This window comes from Chrysoperla carnea, chromosome 1 (assembly GCF_905475395.1).
Source record: "Chrysoperla carnea chromosome 1, inChrCarn1.1, whole genome shotgun sequence".
NCBI classification, from domain to species: domain Eukaryota; kingdom Metazoa; phylum Arthropoda; class Insecta; order Neuroptera; family Chrysopidae; genus Chrysoperla; species Chrysoperla carnea.
In genome coordinates, this window is record NC_058337.1 from 106,738,022 (window position 1) to 106,762,542 (window position 24,521).

The window sequence follows — 24,521 nt, forward strand, 5'->3', positions numbered from 1 at the left end:
GATTGTTTTGGTTTCGTTTGAAAGGTAATTTAATGGAGAGTGTTTTTAGATACGAGCGGAGAGTGTTTTTAGAACAAGTGCGAGCTTAGAGTTCCATTTAAGAAAAATCAGTCGGAATTTTTTTAAATTTTGTAAATTTCACTTGTAACGCTGTGCATATTATGCAACATTCTGTACACAGTTGTAAAAAACAATTACAGTACGTAAGGTTGTAAAAAAAAAAAAAAAACAATACACGCTGCACTAATCACTCGAATACGAATTACAACATACTCCGTAAAAAATAATTTCAGTGGGTGGTAGGTGTATTGAATATATTTGTTGTTTTAAACTGTGCGTTGGTTCATTATTCTTTTAAATAATATAAGTATAAAAGAGTTAAAGTCGACTTTATAATACTTAACTTAGGTAGTATTTTACTTAAGTAGGATGATTTTAAAATAATAATACCTATGTAAATATTCTTCAGATGTTTTTTTGCTCGTTATATTGGTTTGATCATTATTAAATTGCACCTACATTATTTATGTAAATTTAATTCTTTATTTTAGGGACCCGTATCTAACGAGTTGTTCATGTAAACATGGGGACCATCATTGTTCGCTCAATTAACTTCCCAGATGATGGAAACTTACCATAACTGCCTTAAAACACCGCAATATTAATTATTTTATTATAGCAAAGATGTATAACTTAAAAAGGTTAAACACACGATTTCTTTGCAAGGAGTACTGGGATCGATTCCCGGCACTTACAAACCGAGGGATAAATTATTGTTTAATTGATTTCTTTTCAGCACATTTAAATGTTATCACTCAATGATTGGCTAAAATCCAAGATTGACACCTTTTATCAATATTGCCACACATGCATGCGGAAACACATCAATCCAAAAGTGCTGTTAATTCATTTCCCATGCTATGAAACGTAAAGAAGATGAAAATTTTGGTTTTAAATTTCGGATCCATTACAAGAACCAACTCTATAATGGGAAGTTAAAAAAGTAATTAAATGAAGTCAAATTAGTGTAAACAAGGTCGAAGATATTCGGCGACCATAGTCAACTTACAATAATGTGATCCTCTTCATAAGAAAATGCAGAGGATTGTGAATCGAAAAATTTTTTCGGGATGGGCAATATTAAAGAAATACCATTTTAGTCAAACAGACAAGAAAATCTTAAAAATTCGAAAAAATCTCAATAAATGGATACATGTGAGCCTTGAATATAAACGAGAAGCTCATACTTGATCAGATTTTGTAATTTTACACTTGAAAAAATGAATATATTTGAATTTATTTAACGCCTTTTTAAAAAATTTTAATATTTATACTTTATTACCAATCAGTTTTGGAAAAGCATTGATGTTTATATTTTTTTTTTCCAAATTTGTGTAAAATCATGCAATAAACTTTAGAACAAAAACTTTTCATTGGTGGGTAATAAAATATAAATACTAAAACTCTGAAAATAATAGCATACTCATTTGCTGAAAACTCGAGGTATTAAAACCGCATAAAATTTAGCTGACTGTATTCTCCGGTTTTTTTCTTTCAAAACCGCCCAATGTAATAATAAAACAAACCCGGATGTAAAAATCCATCATTTGAACTATCCAAAAAACAAAATTGTAATTTGATAAAATTTAACTGTAAAGTCTAAAATAAAAAATTTCTATATAAGGAAAATATAATGTGTGTAGGTTATTTATTCTTCATCTATAATTGTGTTCTCCACTTTAGTGTGAAGAAGATAAATGCTGTAATAGATGCGTGGAAGTATCATGAAACATAACAAACATTTATTTACTTATTATCTAACATCTCTAACTCTAAGCTATATTAGCTTATTAAAGGTTTTCTATTAAGAATGATACAATTTTAAACTTAAAAAGCAAATTGTTCATGTGAATGCGATACTCATGATCTACAGCATCAACTTCTCAGGCTTTAAATATTAATGATTATATTAAAATTTAACAACAAAGATGTATAGCTTAGTTAAACACGCGTTTTCTAGGCAAGTACAGGGATAATACCCTCAATGGGCACTTGCTTTATTGATGCAAATCCGAGATAGCTATCACTTTTCATTCATGAAAAATCGTAAGCCTGCCCCTGCTATGAAACGTACAGATATGGTGCATGAAAGAGATGTACTCGGGGATAACTCAGAGATGTACTTGTGGCCGAGTGTCGATAAAGTCGAACCTGTCCTTTAATCAACCTGCCTACATCTACTTACCTCAAGTTGTTAAATTCAAGTTCTAGCATTCTTAATGGAGAACCTTTTATTGTGTAGGAAGATCAAATAAAACTCGTAAATAGTTAAATATGATTATTTACTATTTTTGGATATTTTCTATTTAATATTACTAGAACTAGACATTGTAAAATGTAATTGAACTGTCTTGTCTGTCTGTTTATGATTTTCAAATAATTGTTTCTCTAAATATGATATCTTCGTGGAGATCATGTTTTTTTGTACCCCACATCAAGACAAATAAATAAGAAATATGTCTGTTTTTGATTATCGTAGGTATACGTTTTTATTTGACTGTCTTTGGTCGATCAATATACAGACGAGTCAAATTTTCGTGGGGCTTTGGACTTATACTTGGATTAGTAGTTAGGTACAGGTAGTATAAATGTACCCTATAAAAAGCTCGATTATTTACATAAAGTCTGGTATTTTCAGCATTGTATTTTCGGGCAAAATAGAAGGGATATAAATTAAAATTTAATTGTCTCTAATTGTCTCTCTGTAAATCTGCAGGACATTCTATCCTATAAGTCACTGTGGCCAAGTGTCCAGAGCACCACATGAATTAAGGGACCCCCTGGAATTCCAATACCTAACTGCTACCAAAGCATTGCAAAATTTACAATGATGGTTTGGTATGTAAAATCATAAGCTTTTTTCTAAGTTGCTTAAGATTTCACGTAATTGGATAAATACGCCCAAAAGGGAAAAAATATCTTGCGCACAGTTTTCAATATGACAGCTATTGCGCACACAATAGGGAATTTCCTTTATTTTTTTAATCTATTTTAAAGCTCATTAAAATCAGCCAAAATAAAAGCCATCAAAGATTTGTTCGTATTTCTTTCTAACAAAAGAGAATTTAACATGGATTGGCATGGCAAATTTCTCTCTGTCTAATATCTATCTAATTAGTAGTTTTAAATGCTTATCATCCGTATTTCTTGGACGATTTAAATTTTAATTTCACTTTTTGTCATTCTTTTTTATACTATTTCATATTTTGTTAAAATATGGGGAACAAAATTTCATTATTATTCCATTCCATCATTTTCATGTGCAATTGATAACTGATCTGATTGCACAGAATTATTTATTTATTTAATTAATTTTCTTATTTTCGAGAATTTTTTAACTTTCACGGGTTTTATCTTTTATCCGAGATCATTCCTACCTCAAACATTTATTATATGAACTCATTTATAACTCAAGTACTTTCTTATAATTAAAAAACCAGTAACCGGTGAATAAAATGATTACTTTGTTAGGTCAAATACATAAATACATTTAAAAAAATATTTTATGTATTACCGACTTGAATAATTTTTTAACCTAAAATGACCTTTACTTCAAAAAAAATAACAAAAATATTTGCATTGAATAAAATATTTAATTATTATTACAATATAATTATTTTTTAAAATTTAAACCCACAATATTTACGTATGCGGTTGTGGTAGTCACTACATTACTAGTCGTGTGGTATTCAAAAGACGAAGAAGATATTTCTTTATGAAATTATAATTTTTGTTTATTTTTATTTTTTAAGAAAAAGAAATTATTATTAGTTTTGTAAGATATGTACATAAAATTATTTAAATATTCACGCCCAATTTTCATCATAAATTAATATTTCTTAATAATATCAACAAAAATATTATAAAATTTTTAATTTTTATTTAGATAATTAATACGTGATGCCAAGGTAATCACTCACTCAGTTTTTACTTAAAAAATTCAAAATAAATATCGATATTGTATATTTTGCATAGGTTTCAATAGAAATATTCTAAAAAAAGTCACAAATTCATTCGAGGTACCCCTAATTCCAAATACATATCACTCTTAAAATTAATTTATGGATCAGATATATCATTAGGGTATAAGTTCGCAAATTTTATATTGAAAAAACGTTAATTAACATAAAAAATAAACTTTGAATTTATGTTTTTCAAGGATAGCATATGCTTAAAATTTCTTTGAACTTAAGGGTTTGGCTATTTTTCTCGAAATAATTCTATTCCCAATCTTATAATTGTGAACTTTTCGAATTCTGTTTATTTTCCTCAATAAATTTAAATTAAACATATAGGCGTAGTTAAAAAATGCCCATTTTTAGGAAAAATTTGTATTTATAACATAAACACAATAAATTTGTTGCAAAAATTATTTTTCTCTGATATCTTATCCGAACATCTTTGACTTTTTTCTGATTTTTGAGAAAATCAGCATACGAAATAGATCATTAAAAATTTTTTATTTTTAAACAAATTGTATAATATATATTAAGTTGAGAGAATCTACGAAAGAAACGGCCTAGGTACTAGAAGACTAAATGATACTACCAGAATCTTAAAACAGCCTGTTTTAATAAAAAACTGATATTTTTAGTAGAAAAATTCGAAACATATATCCAATATTGACTAAACATTAAAGGCTCCCCAGTTTTTGACTTATTAGGAAAAATATGCAGCTATCCATAAATAATTTACAAGGCTTTCAGTAGAAATAATCTTAATGAAATCAAAAAAATTGGTTGTAGCCGCCCCTGCTACAAAAAGCAATTCATTGCGGCAGACATTACCTAAATTCTAAATTTACCCTCTATAAACTTAAATATATAAAATAAATATAAATAGTATTAAAAAAAACTCACAAATAATAAAAACGACATGGCATAGTGTACATGTATTTCCGGTCAATATGAACAACATTAGTTGCGCCTGTTTCCGTTTCAGATTTAATCGGGCATATCCCCTCTTTTGTTAAAATTAATAATTATTTTTATTGTTGTTACAAATTTGTCTCAGTTTATACCATACGTATAAAAAAGTACCATAGGTATATTTTTTTCCAATTGGTTTGCTAACTTAATTAAACATTTGTTATTGAAAATGTACTTGAATTTAGATTTCAGAGGTGTATTTGTTTGTATTTCTATGGAACACCTGTGTACCTAACGTACTGTCTCTATACATGTAACAAAATAGAGCTGAATAAGGATTTATGATTTTAAGACCAGCCACAAATACAAAGAACTTTTATTATTTTTTTTAAGAAAAATAACATTTTTTTAATATTTTTGGAAAAATTTGTGTTCCTGTTTAAAGGTTTTTAATAAAAAAATAGTGCAGGTACACATAAAGTAATCAGTTTTTATCAATTTCCAAAACGAATTTGGCCAAAGCTGCGAAAAAGATTCCTTGAGTTTGCAATATTCTGTAATGAAACTCATTCTTAAGCCAAACTAAAATTAATTTAGCCCTGCTTATCTATTCCAATGAATTGTTACGTCGCCATTCTGATGAATTCTCTCGAGATAAACTATGCAAATCTGATGGAAAATAAATATATACTTTTCATACCCCGGAGAGAAGAGAGAATCAAAATACTGTAGAATGAACATAAACCAATGTAAATAAGCTTCTACGTAAGCAAATAATGTCTTCATCTTCAATATTTGATTTAATCGAAACCATTGAAGATGAAGTAATTAATGTATTGAACAGTATGCAGTCATCTAACATTATGGACCTTCTTTCTATGCACTTACATCATTTTATTCACATTTATACTTCCTTGTGTAAAATAAAGGAAGTATTACAATCGCAAAAGAATTTTGTTTTGAATTTTCAACGGAAGTATCTATTTATTCTCAATTAAGCATCCTTGAGCCAAATTTGACTAATTTTAGAGCCTCTGCGTACATATCTCACATAAATCAAAAACTTCAATGCCGTAGAATGTTGGAATTTTGGATTTAGGACTCCAATTACGTTTCCCCTTTTTAAATTTATAAAAATTTAATTAAATTCAGTACCCGTAGATTGTAATTTTTTGAATTAAGGTTTTTTTATTAACCGACTTCAAACAAAAAAGGAGGAGGTTATCAATTCGACTGTATTTTTTTTATGTGTGTTACCTCAGAACTTTCGCTTTCGTAAACTGATTTTGACGATTCTTTATCTATTTTAAAGCTAGTGCTTCCCGTGTAACCCCATTTCATTTTGGTCGAGTTCTGACCACGGCATCTATGAGAAAACCATAAAAGTCTTAAATTTGCTTTAAGTATGCACGACAAGAGGGCGAATACTCATTATTACGCCAACCGATTTCGACGATTCTTTTTTTAGTGACAAATTAGTTAGTGTACTTCGGATTCACTAAAAATCACAAAATAAAGAAAAACTTTTAACAAAAAGAAAACCGACTTCAAAAGAAAAACTTTTCCAAAACAAATTAATATGCACTAAAAAGTAAAACAATTAACGATAATATAATGTAGTTATAATTATTGTTATTTTTGGATTCGATGTAAGCCAAACTTATGTAGCAAACTGCTCTGTCTGAGTTGTTTGCTTGGCTGACACCGACTCCAAAAATAACAATAATTATAACTACATTATATTATCGCTATTTTTATACTTTTTACTGCGTATATTTATTTGTTTTGGAAAAGTTTTTTTTTTTAAGTCGGTTTTCTTTTCTTTTTTTATAACATCATTGATACTCTTCCTCTTTTCCACTTCCTTGTACGTCACTCTCACTATATCCAAAGATGTTCATATTTTAATAAAAATTTCCATTTTGACTAGTTTATAAGTACACAAGGAAGTTATGTGATACTCAGATAGGATTTTTATAAAAAAAAAAAAAAAAAAGTACTTTAAATTGAATAAATTGAATGACAAATAAAATGATTACTATCCATTCTACACAAAACGTTCCAGACGAAGTATTAACAAGGAAACTTTTTAAAATAACATTAACAGAGAGTTCGAGCGAGATACATAACCTTATGATAAACTTAAAAACATTTAAATTATAATAAATATAAAAAGTCTTTCATTTTTATTTAAATTATGTGTACTTGTTCTTCTATGGTTACATATTAAACATTCTTTTGTCATGTAAATGTCATAGATCAAAGAAACATTACATAAAAAAAAAGAATAATATTAAAGCAACAAGATCACTGGTGTTGGATTATATTGTATTTTATATATTGTGGATTTAATTACAATATAAGTCCGATACACATGCTTTACTAACACTTCCACAATGATTGGGTGACAAAATGATCGATCATAAATCGTATAACATTGCGAGTAAATTTGTGATTTTATGGAGTTTTAAAGTCGAGGTGTTTGTTTCAAAAATAAATCCGGGTCACTCCGGAAATAAGCCAACCTTATTATCAAAAAATTAAAAAAATACAGAAATTTTATTGATCCCATCGAAATAGAATATTCTTAATTCTTAAGGATAACTTTGGCTTTGTCATTTGAACGTCGACCCATTTTTCTGCAGTTTAAAACTATCACGGGCAGTTTCTAGAGAAAGAAAAACAATGAAAATTTTACCCTGTATAGTTATCTGAAACAGCTCAGACAAGAAATGAATCTTCTCTAGAATTTCATTAAAACACGTAATTCAAATCTGATAACCTTACACACACAAAAATCTGATGTTAAACCAAAGACCCTCATGTAGTGATTAGTTTAAATGCCGCCAATAATCTGACATATTATGATAACTCATTAGAAACCAAGCAGGCAAGAATATTTGCAGACTTCTATCCCTACGCTGCTGTTGAAACAACTAACAGCCAGATATATCTTACGTTCCGGATCAATATTTCATCTTTCAAGATCATCTCTTTCTATTCAACAAGGGTGATGTTCTATGTTGACTGTTCACTAATTTACCTGCCGAAGTCTCTCTACAGGATCCAGACTGCCTGATCCAGACTGCTATGGTCCTGCTGTAATTTCTTAGAAAGAGTAATATTGCCCTCAATAAATAGTATTTATATATACCCGATAGTGTACTTGTAAATTTTTCATTTCAAACAAAACTTTAGAATTTTTACTATGTCGAAATACGGAAATTTTGTAATCTTTATCCGTGTTTATAGGTTATTTGATAACTCAACAGGTTTTAACTGGACTATGATGATTAAATACGTAAATGAAATTTATAGCTCATACATTTATAATCGTATTTGTTATCAAAGCGACATTTTATAAAATAATTTGATATTCGTTATTGTTTGTAACACGTAATCAAATCACTGAAACTTTGTATCTAGTAATGCAGCGGAGCATATTGCACGTATATATTTATTGTTACTGTGTGTACCAAATAAAATGTACAAAATAAAAATCATTGTTTTATCAGTTTATGGTATTTTGTATAGAAACTCATAGTATTTAGAGTCCCCGGGAAAGTGGAAATGCCTGATTCCTTTTTAATTAAAACAAAACAGAATAAGAAATTGCCGTGTAAGTACCTAGTATGTGACATTTTTTGCATACTTTTGATAATAACTGGTTACTACATTGCTCAAAACTAGCATGGATGTCAGGGAACTGAATATAGGTACAAAGTCAGCGTACCTTTTTTTGGAGTTATTTGTATCAAGTAAAAAATTAGTTTGGACGTAGTCCTTGGATAATCCAACAATCCTGAAAAAGTTGTTATTAATGAGAGACAAGTTTTAAGCCCAAAAAATTTTGAATTGCCTCATCAATCAAAAAGTAAAGAAAATCAGATTATTTTCTTATTCCAATTCGACTCTCCGGCACTGTCAACTTTTGTCCGAATCACAACAAAATGAAGTTTTCTTGTCAAATTCAATTATCCAAGTTTCAAACTATAAACATATTAGTTTGTTGGTAAATGTCGGATACAAATCGCCAGTATCGAATCTTCCTATTGAAATATGAAAAAGAGCAGACTTTCATCAATTTTAGGCTGGAGGCGTTATTAAAAATTGTATTGGCCTAAAATTTTTCTCTCTCAATAGATCTTTTTTTCAGTAAAGGAGCACCCAAGGTCTTTATCCACACAAAATTTTGACTTTTAGCAAATAATACGTATATATTTTTTGGGGATCAAACTGTATTTTTGTGCCATACTTTTTTTATGGAATAACATTCAGTACACCAGATTTTGATTTGATTTTTATCAAAATAGTCCAAAAAAACATAAAAATTATATCACAAACTTGATAAAATATTTTATACGAGGCCCATTAAAAAAATTTATTTAACATTATTAAATTAATTTTATCTTTATTTTTAATGTTCAAAATTCAAGCATAAAAGTTATTTAACATACCAAGATGTAAAGATAAATAGGTATGACATTCCATTTATTACACAGCTGTTTTAAACAGAATCGAATAATTTTTTAATATTAATTCAAAGTGATTTAATAATTATTTCCAATAAATTAAATCATTTGTAAAATTAGAATATAGCTAAATATTTGCGTTATCATATTTATAAAATTCAATAACTTTTTCGATAGTTGCAAAATTAGAACATTTGGCCATGTTTTCCAAAATGATTTAAAATTGAAATGCATTCACTTTGGACTTAAATAATGTCTTTTTTGAAATTTTAAAAAAATTCCATCATCAGTACAAAAGCAATGGTTCCATTTCCTTCGGCAGTTCGCTAATATAACCTTGTAATTCTTATATGTGTTAAAACATCCTAGAAAAGCGGGGGTAGATTGGAGTACATCTTTGGAATTTGCTCAAACTTCTTAATTCTTATTAAACAAATATTTTTATTATTTCTATTACTGGATAACTGATAATCTAAATAATTATTTTCTCACCTAAGTCATCTGATAAGCAAGTTTAGAAACACAATACAATCTATTATTCAATCAGGAGTATTTTTCAAAAAAATTAACAAGATAAATACGTCATATGTATTCGAAAACAAATATTAATTATGTTCAATCAACAAAACACATGATTGTACCAAACATATGAAAATATATTATGCAAATGATTTACTGTTCAGTATTTTTGTAGAGCGGACAAAGGTTTACCTATCCAAATCATATATACAATGAGAGATGCGGCAAATTTTCTAGTGCCTACCACTGGAAAATTCCTAAAACAGGCTCTGAAATCAATATACAGTGTGTTCATTTCAAAAGTGTCTACCCTTAATAACTCTTGACCTGATCTGATTATTGTTTTGAGTGAAAACACATCGATTAAGATATCTAGAAGGAAGTTTAAAAATGTTACCTAGAGAATTTTAGGTTTCATCACCCCCACTTTGAAATTTTAAATGACATTCCCTACCTTGTGATACATTATTGGAAAAGGCATAAAATTCTCTATTCAAGCATGATAAAAATGGATCGATTGATTCTTAAGATAGATTAGACATAAAATGGAAGGTCTGAAGGTCTGTCAATCTAGCAAAATATTGTGGATTGTTGAATTACATATTCCATAAATTTTCAACTTGTGGCACAATAATAAAAATCTCGATGCTCACTGGAATATTTTTGGCAACACAAATTAAATATTAAAAGTTAATTTTACCCATAATTGAATAATATTCAATATAAATAGATTTATCTGCTTATCGGCTAAATTTGTATCAACAATAGATATCGAGAGATAAAGGTTTGGAAATTTTTTGTCTGCATTACTCGTAGTTATATTAATTTTAAAAATTTCAAGTTTGCATAATTGATTCATATCAATTGTTATCATAACCTGTTATCATAATTTTTTAATATAAAAGATTCTATAATATTCCGCTTCATTATAATATTAAAGATAGCACAGTTATTAGAGATTTTGAGCATAAAAATTATGATAAAAAGATGAAAATTTATTTATAGGTAGTTAATAGGATGTAGAATATCTACGTGTTATTTTATGAGCTTTATATTTAATCATCCTTTTTTCGATTGAATGTATGGTTTTTAAGTTATCCGCGACAAATTGCTAAAAATTGAGGTTTCATACTTGGCAGTTAATAACATGAAAAAAGTATGTGTCGTAAAAAGTGGCAATTTCGATGCTATAAAAACAAATAAAAAATGAAAATGTGCGGAATTACTTCGTTACAATTTTGAGCTTTTTTAATTAAAATAAACTCCTTATTTATATGTGAAACCTGTTGCACATTCTGTCAACTACCTATAACCCATTTTGCATCAAGTAAGAGAAATTTTGAAGCTCAAAGTCTTTATTGCTTGTATTAAATCCACTTCATTATAATATTCAATAAGTAGTCATAAACTGATGGTACCACCAGCAATTGGTTGGTTGGTTAGTTAACTTAGTTAGCTTAGCTACGCAAACAACAAAATATACACACGGTATGTTTTTATAATTGAATGAACAAAACATCAATGCATATGGTAATTATGTCTGTGAAGTTCTCAAAGTTAACTATACTGCTTTATGGTCCGGGAATCCAAATCGAAATCAACATATCTTTACGTTTCATGGCCAGGGCAATGTATAAATGCCACTTTTAAATTCACGATTTCTCGTAACTGAAAGGTAATATCGTCGAGATAAGAAGACTTCCAAAAACGATGCGTCGAAATTGGAGAATTGGGGCGTGGGAGAAAATTACACTTGCAATTTATTAATATTAAGAAACTGTAAATTTTGATAAGAAGATAGAAACTGTAAATTTTCCCAGCTTGTTTTCATCTGTAATTGCCCAAAAAATTTGTGTTTTTCTAATTTGAAACTTTCTTTATTAACGACTACTTTGCACTCACAAAATTTATCAAAAAGTGGTAGCAATATCTGATTCTTCAAAAATGACGATTTTCTAAAACTCATTATTTTATGAAACTAAAGCAATTGCTCGTTTCTTAACAAGCGGTGGCGTTGACAAATTTTATCTTAGTTTATTATTACAATTCAAGTTATCTTTTTTGCGTGTTTGTGTTGAATGAATTTAAAATGGCGTCATTTCAAAAATTACATTCGTTAAGAAATTTATTAGTTCAAAACAAACAAAATCTGATTACAATATATGGGTTTTTTTTTAAGCTGATTTAAAGGAATACACTTCTTTTCTTTAGTGTGTTTTGTTTGACTCATTTTAGTGATATCATTTATTAGATTGTGATTCATTTATTTGCAGGATACGTGACAAAGTTTTCGAAAAACCCTTCTGTAAACATGTTGGTGTAAACTTCACAGACATTTTATAAAACATAGCACATGTTATTTTATAATAATAATATTAATGAGTGGCTATATAGTAGGGGAGAGTGTAGTGTCAGGGTTCAAAACTTACATTTGTGTTTTTTTTTAACATTATTTTTAAATATATCAATGAAAATAATCTTTTCTTATGGCACTGTTATGCCTACACTCCATGGATTTTTTTAATGCACCTTTAAGAATTATAACCTTTAACAAACGAGAAAATAATTGTCAAATTAGTGGGTACATAATATTATAGGTCAATAGTACAGTATGTTGTTTGATTACAACTGAAATATGACATAACAAAATACGAGACAGTGAATTTGATAGAACATTATTTCAAAATTAAATAAATTTTTTTACTTTTATGAACCAAAAAATGCTATTCTATTACATGGATTTGCCATTCTTTCGGTTGCTTGCCTTCTAGTAACTAAATTTTGTCTTTACTTTCTGACCAGGTGTATCAGAATACAGGGTCAATAATTTACGAGTTATAAAGTACGCCAAAACAAGCATTTTCGTATGTAAGAACCATGTGTCGGGAAACGCTTTCCTTCAGAACTACAGAAATTTTGCATACCGTGTTGAATTTCTACCTAATCCGCTTAAACGATTGTTTTTTGAGAATCATTTATGCTATTTCTAAGCGATTGTTAGAGATACCGCAATACTGTTAAAGAAAGAGGCAAATTATCTCCAAATTTTACGAGCCGTTAGAGATAGAAGAAAACTTGAAAAAGTAAAAATGATTCTCATAAAATTACCAACAATTTTTGTACGAAACAGTTTTTCCAAATCCAATGAATTAGATAGAAATTCGACATGGCAAAATTTCTAACGTGTACACCTCAATTGAGAAGCGTTTTTGGACCTATATTTCTTATGCCAAAAGTCTTGTCTTAGTGTATCTTATCATCCCCTAGATTACTGTAGAATAATTCAAGATATATTGTATCTGAGGTACAACACATTCCCTTACATAGTATCGTATCCATCTATCCTATCTATTATTACTGAATAATACTCAACTCAATATACACAGTGAATGTTTTAAGTGAGTGACTGAGTGATGTTTGTTATTAGTTAAAAACATTAGTAATATGATTACAATTTTGTGTTTTTTTATTATTACAATTTATATGCACTAAAAATAAAATTCACTCTAAATATGTACATACACACTTTAGTATTAGCTTAGTGTTAGTGATACCAATGCTGAGTTTGGAGAGAATTATTAGAACGATGAATAATTATAATTATAATTATTTTATAATGAATTTATTTTTAAAATTTTTTAATAACACTGGAAATTTTAGTTTGTGTTTGTGTGGGTAATATTTTTTAAGTGTGTGTTGTTTGTTTTCTAAATTTTGTGTTATTTGTTCAAAAAAAAAATTATTTGTTTTTGTGTGTCAATAAATTATTAAAAATAATTTTTTTAAGTGAGCGATTAAAAAAATTATTGTTTTTTTTTTTTTTTTGAATGAAAGTGGTGAAAATATTTTAAAAAATAAGTTTGTTTTGGATACAAATCCAACTTTGCGTGTGGGTGATTTGTGATTATTTTATAATGCAAGATTATTTTTATAAAATTTTGGATGCGTTTGCAGTGTCGTCAATTTCATTTTGTAATTAAATCTGTGAGTAAAAAGAAAGTTCAAAATTTTAGTTTTCTCATACAGAGTGAATATTTAGTTTCAAATTGCATAAATATAAAGTCAAATTTGGTTTTAACGACGAACCAATTAAAACGACGAAATTAAAAGGTCCCGGCTGAATACCTATCTATGTATAAACAGATATATAAATATATCGGCTATATAACGGCATATCGGTCGAAATTCATCGGAATTATAGGCTGATGTATCGACTATAACGACCAACGCATTTGTTAAATGTATCTCTGCGTCACAAAATTTGCACAGGTTTGACCATTCTAAGTGATATAGCTATATGTAGTGTTATAGTAATATCAATTAGAATGGTAAAAACCGTGCAAGTTTTGTGACGATGAGATACATATTTTTTCAGTTAAAAAAAAAACATCCTTATACTTTTTTAACCCTATTAACTTTATTTTGGAACTTACCAACTCATACATCAGTTAACCGACCGACATGTGTACGTATGCTGTACATATCGCTTATAACTACTATCGATTTTAACGACCCTAATTCTTTATCTTTTTAATGTTATTATAACCAATTTTAACTGCAGTTCAAATAAGCGATCTTTCGAGTATCGTGATATTTATCTATTATTAGAATAAATGCCTCATTGACTGGAAATTAATAATTAAATTTACCGTGGTTAATAATTCCAAGCATAAATTATTAATACTTATGAATCATGATGTAAGAAAGTGTCTATGTTTCAATTGTTGTCTAGAATAAATAAATAAACAATCCCACTGTTGTGGAATATCTTATATATTTAAACGAGCAATTCTTGTATATATATATATATATATATATATATATATATATATATATATATCAACGATCTTGGAAATGGCTCCAACGATTTTCATGAAAATGAGTATGTAGGGATTTTTTGGGGCGATAAGTCGATCTAGCTAGTCTTATATATTTAAACGAGCAATTCTTGTATATATATATATATATATATATATATATATTATATATATCAACGATCTTGGAAATGGCTCCAACGATTTTCATGAAAATGAGTATGTAGGGATTTTTTGGGGCGATAAGTCGATCTAGCTAGGTTTCATTTATCAGAAATGTCGATTTATCGGTCTTTTCATGAAAAATTCATCAGACATCTATTGGTGTATAACGTAGTTAATGAAATACAATGCAAATTATAACATAACAAAAAGGAGGCGTTTGAGTAGTCTAAAGTGAAAAAAATTAATCAGACATCTATTGGTGTATAACGTAGTTAATGAAATACAATGCAAATTATAACATAACAAAAAGGAGGCGTTTGAGTAGTCTAAAGTGAAAAAATTAATCAGACATCTATTGGTGTATAACGTAGTTAATGAAATACAATGCAAATTATAACATAACAAAAAGGAGGCGTTTGAGTAGTCTAAACTCTAAAGTGAAAAAATTAATCAGACATCTATTGGTGTATAACGTAGTTAATGAAATACAATGCAAATCATAACATAACAAAAAGGAGGCGTTTGAGTAGTCTAAAGTGAAAAATATGACTCTTGCTGACATCTATTGGCGAATAACCGAGCAAAGCTCGGTCATCCAGATATTTAGTACCTAAACTGGGAATTTACACTTTGCTCATGATTTTGTAACATATAAATAATACTACTACTCCATAAACGCTAGCGATGAAAGTTGCAAATCTGAAATAAAACCCATAAATTGCATCATGATTTTTACATATTTTAGTGTAAGGCAGACTATCAAGCACAAATGTATTTATTAAAAATTTTAGGCTCTGTTTTAAATATAAATTAAAAGACTAACCCATATGCGATTTATCAACCACTTTCAGTTTCGTGTTTCTATAAATGACGCTCAGATTTAAGAAAAAATACTTTAAATCGTTTTATTTCGAATTAACGTACATCAAAATTATCGGAGTAGGCTAGAAATGTTGTTTGGAAGGATTCTGATAATCGATGAGTCCCGACCCGTTTTACGTTACGTTTCCAAAATATTTATAATTTTTGTTTGTAAAAAGGTCTACAAAACCATATTTAAAAAATATATTCAAAATGAAGCGCCTTGGCTTTTTTCTTGTGTTTATTTGTGTCTCTTAAAAAAGACCATCAATTGTACTTTTTGTCAGTTAAAATAGACCAGCAATAATCACTTAAAATGGTCCCAGTATCTTTCAAAAAGGTTTGAAAAATGGGGCATAAAAGCTTAAAAGACATACCATGCTTCAGAAAGGTTATGAAAAATGGAGCTTAATGCTTAAAATCTATGCTAGTATTATCTAAAGCCTTGGCAAAATTTAAAAAAAATATTTATTCAACTTAAGTTTGAAAAAATAAAATATTTGATGATAACTTGATTCTTTGACGTAATTAAAATGAAACAAATATATGTTTGAATTTAGTTATTGCCACTAAATAAAACGATATGAAATTCAATAGAAGAATTTAACTTTTATTTTATTTGGTAAACTAGTGATTGATCTTTAAACGTAAAAATATTGCGATATTTATCTGATATTTATCTTTTCTGTAATTTTATCAATTAGTTATATCATAAAACCCTCTTTTTAAATTCTCTTTACTGGAGCATCCTTGAACATAGACGTCTATAAACAAAGTAATTAATTTCAAAAATGTAATTAACTTAAAAAAGACTGATATTTATTTGTTTACAATATGTTTTAAAAATAAAAAATTGAAATCATTAAACTGGCTCCTACTGAAGTTGCATAATATGTCTTTGTTTATATACCACATGGTTGGAACTATTTAATTTTTATACAAAATGTTTAGTAAATATTTGGATAGGCTACATTTGTTATCATTAGTGTAAGAAATTGATCGCGTTTTTGTTTTAATTAATGTTAAAAGTACACGAATAATTATTTCTTCGAACATCGATTTTTCGTAAATTGTATTTTACAAATAAAAATTTAACATCTACGTCGCTCCAGGAGAAAAATCATCATGCAACCGGAAACAAATCTAACCAAACGAATATATTTAAGCCATATCATCTATTCATAAACTATTTCTTTACGCCAAAGTTAATTCGTTTTTTGTTTATTAAGACTGTTGTCTCAGAAAAGTCTAATCTTTTTAAATTTTTAAGTTATTAGGGATATTATACCATAAAAATTTATTCATGCGAAATTTTTTTAGAAACTTATGTCTTTTTGCACAAAATTTAATGTTAGCAAATCTTTTTCTAATTTAGTATGAAATTGCATTGGACGGATTTTAATTGTTTGTTATTTCTTATTTTCAGGCTCAAGATAGTGGAAGTGGCGGCAGTGGCGGCTCAGGATTGGGCCCGGGTTCCACCGGAATGGATTGCTTGCAACCATTGCGGTGTCCATCCACAACGCCCGGACCCTTTCATTACCTTATCAATGAACAAGCAAAATCATTGGTGGCATTACAAGAATTACAGCATGAGGTTGGTGCATTACTTGAGTTTCGTGATCTGGTTATCGAAACATTTCCAAATTTACGCAATAAAATGGCAGCTGTGTCATCATCCAGTCCTGTCACGATGACAGGCACAAATCATCATCATCAAGTATCAAATATACCAATACCACGTCGAGATTGGGAACCGGGAATACGTGTACGACGGCGTATCCAACATAAAGAAAACGATAATTCACCAAGTCGTTCGCGTAGCAATAGCCATAGTAGTAAACATCAGCCGAAAAGTAACACGGAGACTACAAGTGTTGTACAAGATTCGGGGTTTAGTACAGAAACATCGTCCAGTAAAGAAACCCATAGTGCCTCCAGCACAACTGGTTTAAAAGATCAACAAACGCTTACATCAACACCAGCCATGGAAGAATGTGAAGATGAGTTATGGAATTTATTGGATGTGATACAACGGAAAGGAACTAAGTTACGGGATGAAGTTGAAGCATTACAGGGTGCGTTATGTAATCGTAACGATGCAAATCTTGCCAGAAATGATGAAAGTGGAACTGACTTTCATCAACAAATTTTATTAGGTGAGTAAATCACATCTTTTATTGTTTGTGACCTTCATCGACTAATCGTTAGCCGAAAAATTTTTTTAATTTTGAAGAAGTATTACTTTTTAGAGCTTGGTCCAAATGCCAATACCTTTATAATTTCTCAATTTTAAAAAGACTAATATTTGCAAGACTTATCCAATATTCACCTTAGGAGTGAAGTTATCTTACATCTACAGTCAATATTAGTTACTTTTCCCAATTGTTTGAATCATTTGGCAATCGAACTTTAAAAAATGGTAAACATATTTTTTGTGTTAAATTTTCAAAATCTGAACCGTTATCCTTTGAAATGGAAAAAATAGCGCCTTTTGTACGTAGCTTTTAGTGGTATCAATGATTCGCTAACGAGTAGTCATTTACACATTTTCTAGACCTCTTATTAACGATTTCTTCGTCATTTTTACTAGGTAATACACCACAAGATGTGATTAATTTACGTCGAGAACGTGATGTGCTGCTGGAGAAGCTAGCTGATATGGAATCAGAAAATTTAGCTGGACGTGTCCAAGCATCTCGGTTACGTGCTGATCTCGAAAGTCTACTAGCAACAAAAATAGAGTTAGAAGAGCAATTACGTGCAGCTATTTCACAAAAAACTGAACTGAACTCTCGCATACATGATTTGCATATGCAATTTGTGAAGACAACAACGCCAAGTACATCACCAGACTCTCAAATGTTATCGACAAGTGTCGGGGGTGGTAATTATAAAGTGTCGCGTAGTGTAGAAAAACCAACACGCCGTAGGCGGACTTTATCAAATCGTAATATAAGTAATACAGGTGCTATGTTAATAGATGATAGTAACTTTAATAGTAAAGAATTATTAGTAACAAATTTTCCAATAACGACTTCGTCATCACCAACTAGTAGTGTTAATGTTAGTGGTATAGTTCCGATAATTACAACGTCATCACCATTTGGTACCACATCAGCGGTGCAATCTTCGTTGACATCATGCTCAACACCATCGCCGTCTGGCCACGGTGGTCCCGGAGGTTTAATTGTGTCAACAACATCAACACCCGTAGACTGTGAACATAATATTGGTGCTGCAGATCGTTTAAATAATGTATTATTTGGTCAAAGTGATGAATTACCAAAAGTACGTGTTCCTGATTCACAGAAAATTGCCGCAATTTTAGACGAACATGATCCGTTAGTGTTACAAAAAAGTTTATTGACTGTTACTGTACATAATCAGGTAATTTTTTTTTAAATTTATAATATTAAGCGAGAATGCTATACACATCTATAGCATGATAATAATATGCATACCTGATTAGTATTCGATAATATATATTCTATTTTTATAGAATATTCTTGTACTATTCCAAATCGGTGCCACAAAGAAGCATGTGTATCATCAGCCTTATATATATCTTACGTCTTAAATCAGTTGAAGACACAGTAGCAATCACTTTGAGTTTTAAAGTAAATTATCAGAGTAGCGCATGTATATAAAAATTTCGACAATATCTAGACTAGCAAAACCACTTAAATTAACCTCAGAATTTTTCAAAGCTATAACTTTTAGTAAATCACCTCGTACAAACGAAAGACATTCTCTTAAGACCACTACTTACTACCTTCACTTTTCTCTAGAATAATTATAATAGTATTACTTAACGTTATTAAACTCGGGAACACAGATAATATAACATAATAAAACATTTTGTAAACACCGGGACAAATTCGTTACAAATAATATATATAATAACACACAGTTAAAAGTTATTATATAATTGTTATTAAATGCTCAATATAATAAAAATTTGTTCACTGTTATAAATAATTATTCGTATAAAAATATAACAATTGATTATTGTATATATATTTTTAATTTTAAGTAAATTATTTCACATAACTTTCTAATTTCAAAATTTAGTAATTTTATTTTTTATTTTTTATTATATGTTACATGCAATAATATTTTTAGAAACATTATTTGTGGCGAATAAATTCAAAGGTTGATCTTCAAAAAAAATTTTCAAATGTACTTAAATCCTGCCTTGTCTATTAGTATCATGAAAATAACAAGTCTGTAATTTAACGTCTCCCACGTTGGATGCTAAATTAGAGTTTTTATTCAAGCCCTCACTGCAAAATTCATTTGCAGTTTTATTATCCGATAAACGGGATAGGACATCGTTAATTATCATTAAATTGAAATTATTTGTACAAAGTTGATGATGAAAATAATATTTGCAAAGGATGAAGAAAATTTTATCCTCAATAAAAGCAAATTTCGAAGTTCAATAGAAGCAAATATTGAACAATTTCAAAACAAACAATTGACTGAGTTAATTGTTGAAATACCATGTATAGACAGTGTTGATTACTCTATCACATTACACATACATACATGTCACAAATACGTAACTGATATCCCCATATAATACATACTATATACAATTTACGCCTAATTTGCGCCCTCACGGGTAAACAGTGATGTTTACGAAAAAATGTTTCAAACAAAAGTTGTTTAGTTTTAGATTTTTGAGTTTTTTACATTTAAACTTCTGTTCTATCTCTAACGGTTTACAAGATGAGTCCTACGGATCCATAGGTCAAGATCCAATTGACCTATGTTGCTCATTTACGAACTTCACTCTACTTTTTTCGTCCTGAGTGCGCTGTAAAAATTTCAGCTTGATATCTTTTTTAGTTTTTGAGTTATCGTGTTGGCAGACAGGCGGACAGACGGACAAACAACCGAAAATGGACTAATTAGGTGATTTTATAAACACCTATACCAAAATTTTGTTCATAGCATTAATATTTTTAAGCGTTATAAACTTGGGACTAAACTTAGTATACCTTGCATATTACATATATGCATGGTATAAAAATGTCTTCTGTTCAGACAAAAACTAGCGTGTTATAAATAACGCATTCAATTAAATCTATTTTGCTCCTGACTTCAGAAATAAATATTTAATAATTTATTAAAATTTTTAATATTGTTCAAAAGTAAACAATGATCAATTTTAATTCTATGTTTTTTTTAAGAAATATGAAATAAAATTTTAATTAAACGGTATATTTTTAACCTAGAATATTTTATGGTCAGTTGGTTTTATATCCGTTCGCTTACGTGCCAACCTATTGAATATGTTCTCTGTCTGTCCGGAAATACTAGTGACAATAACAAGACAATAACAACAATAATAGCAAAACTAAAGTACACAACCATGACTATGTAATATCAGCCATTTTTTTTGTACATTATTAAAATCATGTGCATTTAATGTTTTTGCAAAATAAAATGTCTGCAATTTCAAGGATTTAAGTCCGTTAAAACTACCTAAAAATATTTTTTTGTGGGATAAAAAAGGGAGCTGAGGGACTGAGAAGTTTCTACTCCTTAAAAGCACGTCTTTTACATTAACTCAACTTTTATACAGATTTTCAATTCCCTAACTTAATTTGAAGGGGCAATGTGGGTGTTCAAAACCTTAAAAAACCGCGGAAAATCATGTGATATAAAAAGAGATTGGATGTACTGGAACGTTAACACTGAAGTTCAAAGCCGTAAAAACGTCCACAAAGCTGTCTTTTCTTTGAGAATCTTCCATAAATTGCTGAAATCAGTCCCCGCTTTTATAACATCGATCTCCATTGTAAACAATTCCATAAGGATCCATGAGGATCTCAAAAAATAGCGGGAAACAAATGCATATATAGTTGTAATGTTTCTATATAGAATTATTTCGAAAATATGACTAAATAACTTGTAACTCTCCACTCCATATGTCCAAATACTTTCTATCAAGCTAATCCCAGTGTTCGTTACCAACTCGAGATAGTGTGTCCCGAAATAGTGTACTTCCTAATGTGTCGATTGTTCTTTATAAAGTCTCTTAACTTTTCTAAATATCTCATTTGTCACCCAGGAATTAAAATAATGTAGGTACTGCGAATAATACCTGAGAAAATTTAGTAATAAAACTTCCAATCTTCTTGAGTCAGTTTATTCTGCAATATCGGAGTTGGATTAGAACTAGCATGTTGCAAGAGGTAATGGATTTATGGGTCATTTTTCTCTAAGTAATCATCCCTTAATCACCTTGAAATAATCCCGGTTGCGAATACTCGAAACATTTTAAATGCTAATAATTTCTCAGATATAAGGCTATGAACGAAATCTTTAATTTTTACTTGGGTCATAATAATAACTATGTAATACTAAAAATTATTAGCATCAATTACTAATAAATTACGTTTCTGATTTCAGGCGTTAAAACAAAGACTGGAATTAGCCGATAAATTGAAAACAGAACTCATAGAAAATTTATCAAAGGCTCGTGAACAACATGAAGATTTTAAATTTCAAGTAAGTTCTTTTACTCAACTCATTCTATTAGAAGAGTAATTTTATTAATTTGATGTTATATTTTACAGTTAGAAGAAAAAGATATTGAACTAGAGGGTACCAGAGCGCGTGTACGTCTCTTAGAACAATTACGTTTTCAATTTCAAAAGACAGCATCATCTTCGTACGACGATCAAAATCATTTAGACTCAACAAATATCGACGAATCGCCACCAACTCGACGAATAGATCAGCTAAGTACACCAAGTATGAAAGCCATGATACCAATACCATTAGCGGATGAAACGCATATACAAAACAATAGTAGTACAGAATCTGCGCATGATCAAAAAGCTTCTACCGGTGGTACAGGAGGTGATATAACACCACGTCGAATTAAACCTAGTCGAATACCTTTATTGGGTACCTCACCACAACAAAGAAGTTGTACAAAAAGTGTATCGTCCTTAACACGACCAGGAAGTGCTCAATCCGGTAGTTCGCTATCTGGTTCAAAAAGTGCCACATCGATACCTACGCCTCGTGGTACAAAAACACCACGGGACTCACTAACTGGTCGACTACGTAGTAATGACTCGTTATCAAAATTACGTGAAACAAGTAATCAACAATTAATTACGACGCCAATAGTGACTACACCAGGACGTAGTGCAAGTGTATGTAATAAACGTGATGGTGTTAACCGTTTACGACGTGTGAATAGTAATGCAACACGAAATGGTGGTACAACTGCATTGCATGATGCGAATGATGGTGGAAACACGAAGGTACGGACAGCTAAATTCCCATTTTGGAGCAACTGGCTAAAGTTACTTGACAATGGGCCTTCATAGTAGTGTGTTGTTGAAACAATTCCGTAGACTTATAAAAACAAATAAACGTAATTTTTATTTTATTTTTGTTTTTATCTTTTTTTGAGAAAAATTTGAATTCTTCTATATATTTCTACATTTTGTTATTTGTATCTCGTAGACAAAAAAAAAACAAATTTTATATTCCATTTGAATGATTTATACAAAAAAAAATTGAATTTTCATTGATATTTTCATCTGTACTACCAACCACATCACATAAAAACAAACACACACCTTCGTTCCCGCCAGAATATGTTGTTGTTCGTTCCAATTCGCTCGCTCGTTACAATTTTTCTCGTAAGTGAGAGCTTGATTTTTTTTTCGTTATTTGCTTCATTTTATTTTGGTTTTGGTTGTTATTTATTATTTACACAGTGTTTCACTGAAGAAAATACAATTTTTTAGGACATGCCTATAAATGAGACAAAAAATATGGAACCGGAGGGTTTCCCACGAAGATGTGGGAAACTTATTAGTATGGATTTTTCTAGTAAAAGTTTCTGTTAGTTTCGAGGAAGAGATAAAACCTAAAATTTTGTAAACTCTTTACTGAGACACTCTGTATTATGGTATATGTTTAGTAAATTTAGTATATTGAAATATTTTTGAGTAGTACAAAACTGTTTTCTTTGGTTCGAATTTGGAATCTTTCAGAACAAAATTGATAAATTTATGAAAAACTTTTATAGTATTTTATATTGACTGTTGATTAAAAAAATGTTTTCACATTTTTTTGTCTGATATAACGCTGGATTTGATCTTTGATGTCATTTGAGCTCCTGTGGCTCTGACTGCATCTGGCTGTATTAGAACCGAGGTCATGTGAATGTATCAATATATGCCTTAAGATTTACGTTAATGATTTGGTTTTTTAATTATCTTGGATATTATGAAAAATTGTCTCCAATATTTTGAAAAATTTCTTTTTATTCAAACTTATCTCTAATTGTGTTAGTACACCAACATAACTTAACATAAATCCTTCTCAGAAGTTTATCAAAATTTTGTCATTATGTCATCACAGTTAGATCTTCAGCAAAAATTAAAATTCAGAATAATAAATAAAGATTTTTACTTTATCAATCTATATGTCAATTTATACAAGTGAACTTCACAAAATTTAAAAAAAAAATCGACAAATCCGGTTTCCTTATAGCCCTTTTCAAACTGAACCGATTTTTTTTTCTTGAAACATACCTATGAATGTTTTTCATTAAAATACCTTTCGGAAAAAAATCGAAATCGATTGATCCGTTTACGAGCCACGATGCCACAGACAAGCACACACGCATAGCGGTCAAACTTATAAAACTCCTCTTTTTTGCGTCGACGATTTAAAATTATGTTCCATGTTTCGACCATAGTTGAATTACAAAAATAAAAAGC

The 24,521-nt window shown here is 29.4% G+C and overlaps 1 protein-coding gene across 2 annotated transcripts in view; it reads left to right on the forward strand.

The window, feature by feature from the left end:
• The window catches only part of LOC123290881, a 220,839-nt gene that overhangs the window by 192,826 nt on the left and 3,492 nt on the right, over positions 1–24,521 (forward strand). Inside the window, exons 1-5 of one of the 2 annotated variants that reach the window (XM_044871237.1) lie at positions 13,866–13,903; positions 17,186–17,918; positions 18,353–19,149; positions 22,183–22,281; positions 22,350–23,048. In XM_044871237.1, the coding sequence (XP_044727172.1) occupies positions 17,246–17,918; positions 18,353–19,149; positions 22,183–22,281; positions 22,350–23,048 (2,268 nt within the window). In that variant the 5' untranslated portion in view covers positions 13,866–13,903; positions 17,186–17,245. Of the gene's footprint in view, positions 1–13,865; positions 13,904–17,185; positions 17,919–18,352; positions 19,150–22,182; positions 22,282–22,349; positions 23,049–24,521 lie in introns of those variants that run through there. The other variant, XM_044871236.1, reaches the window with a different exon arrangement.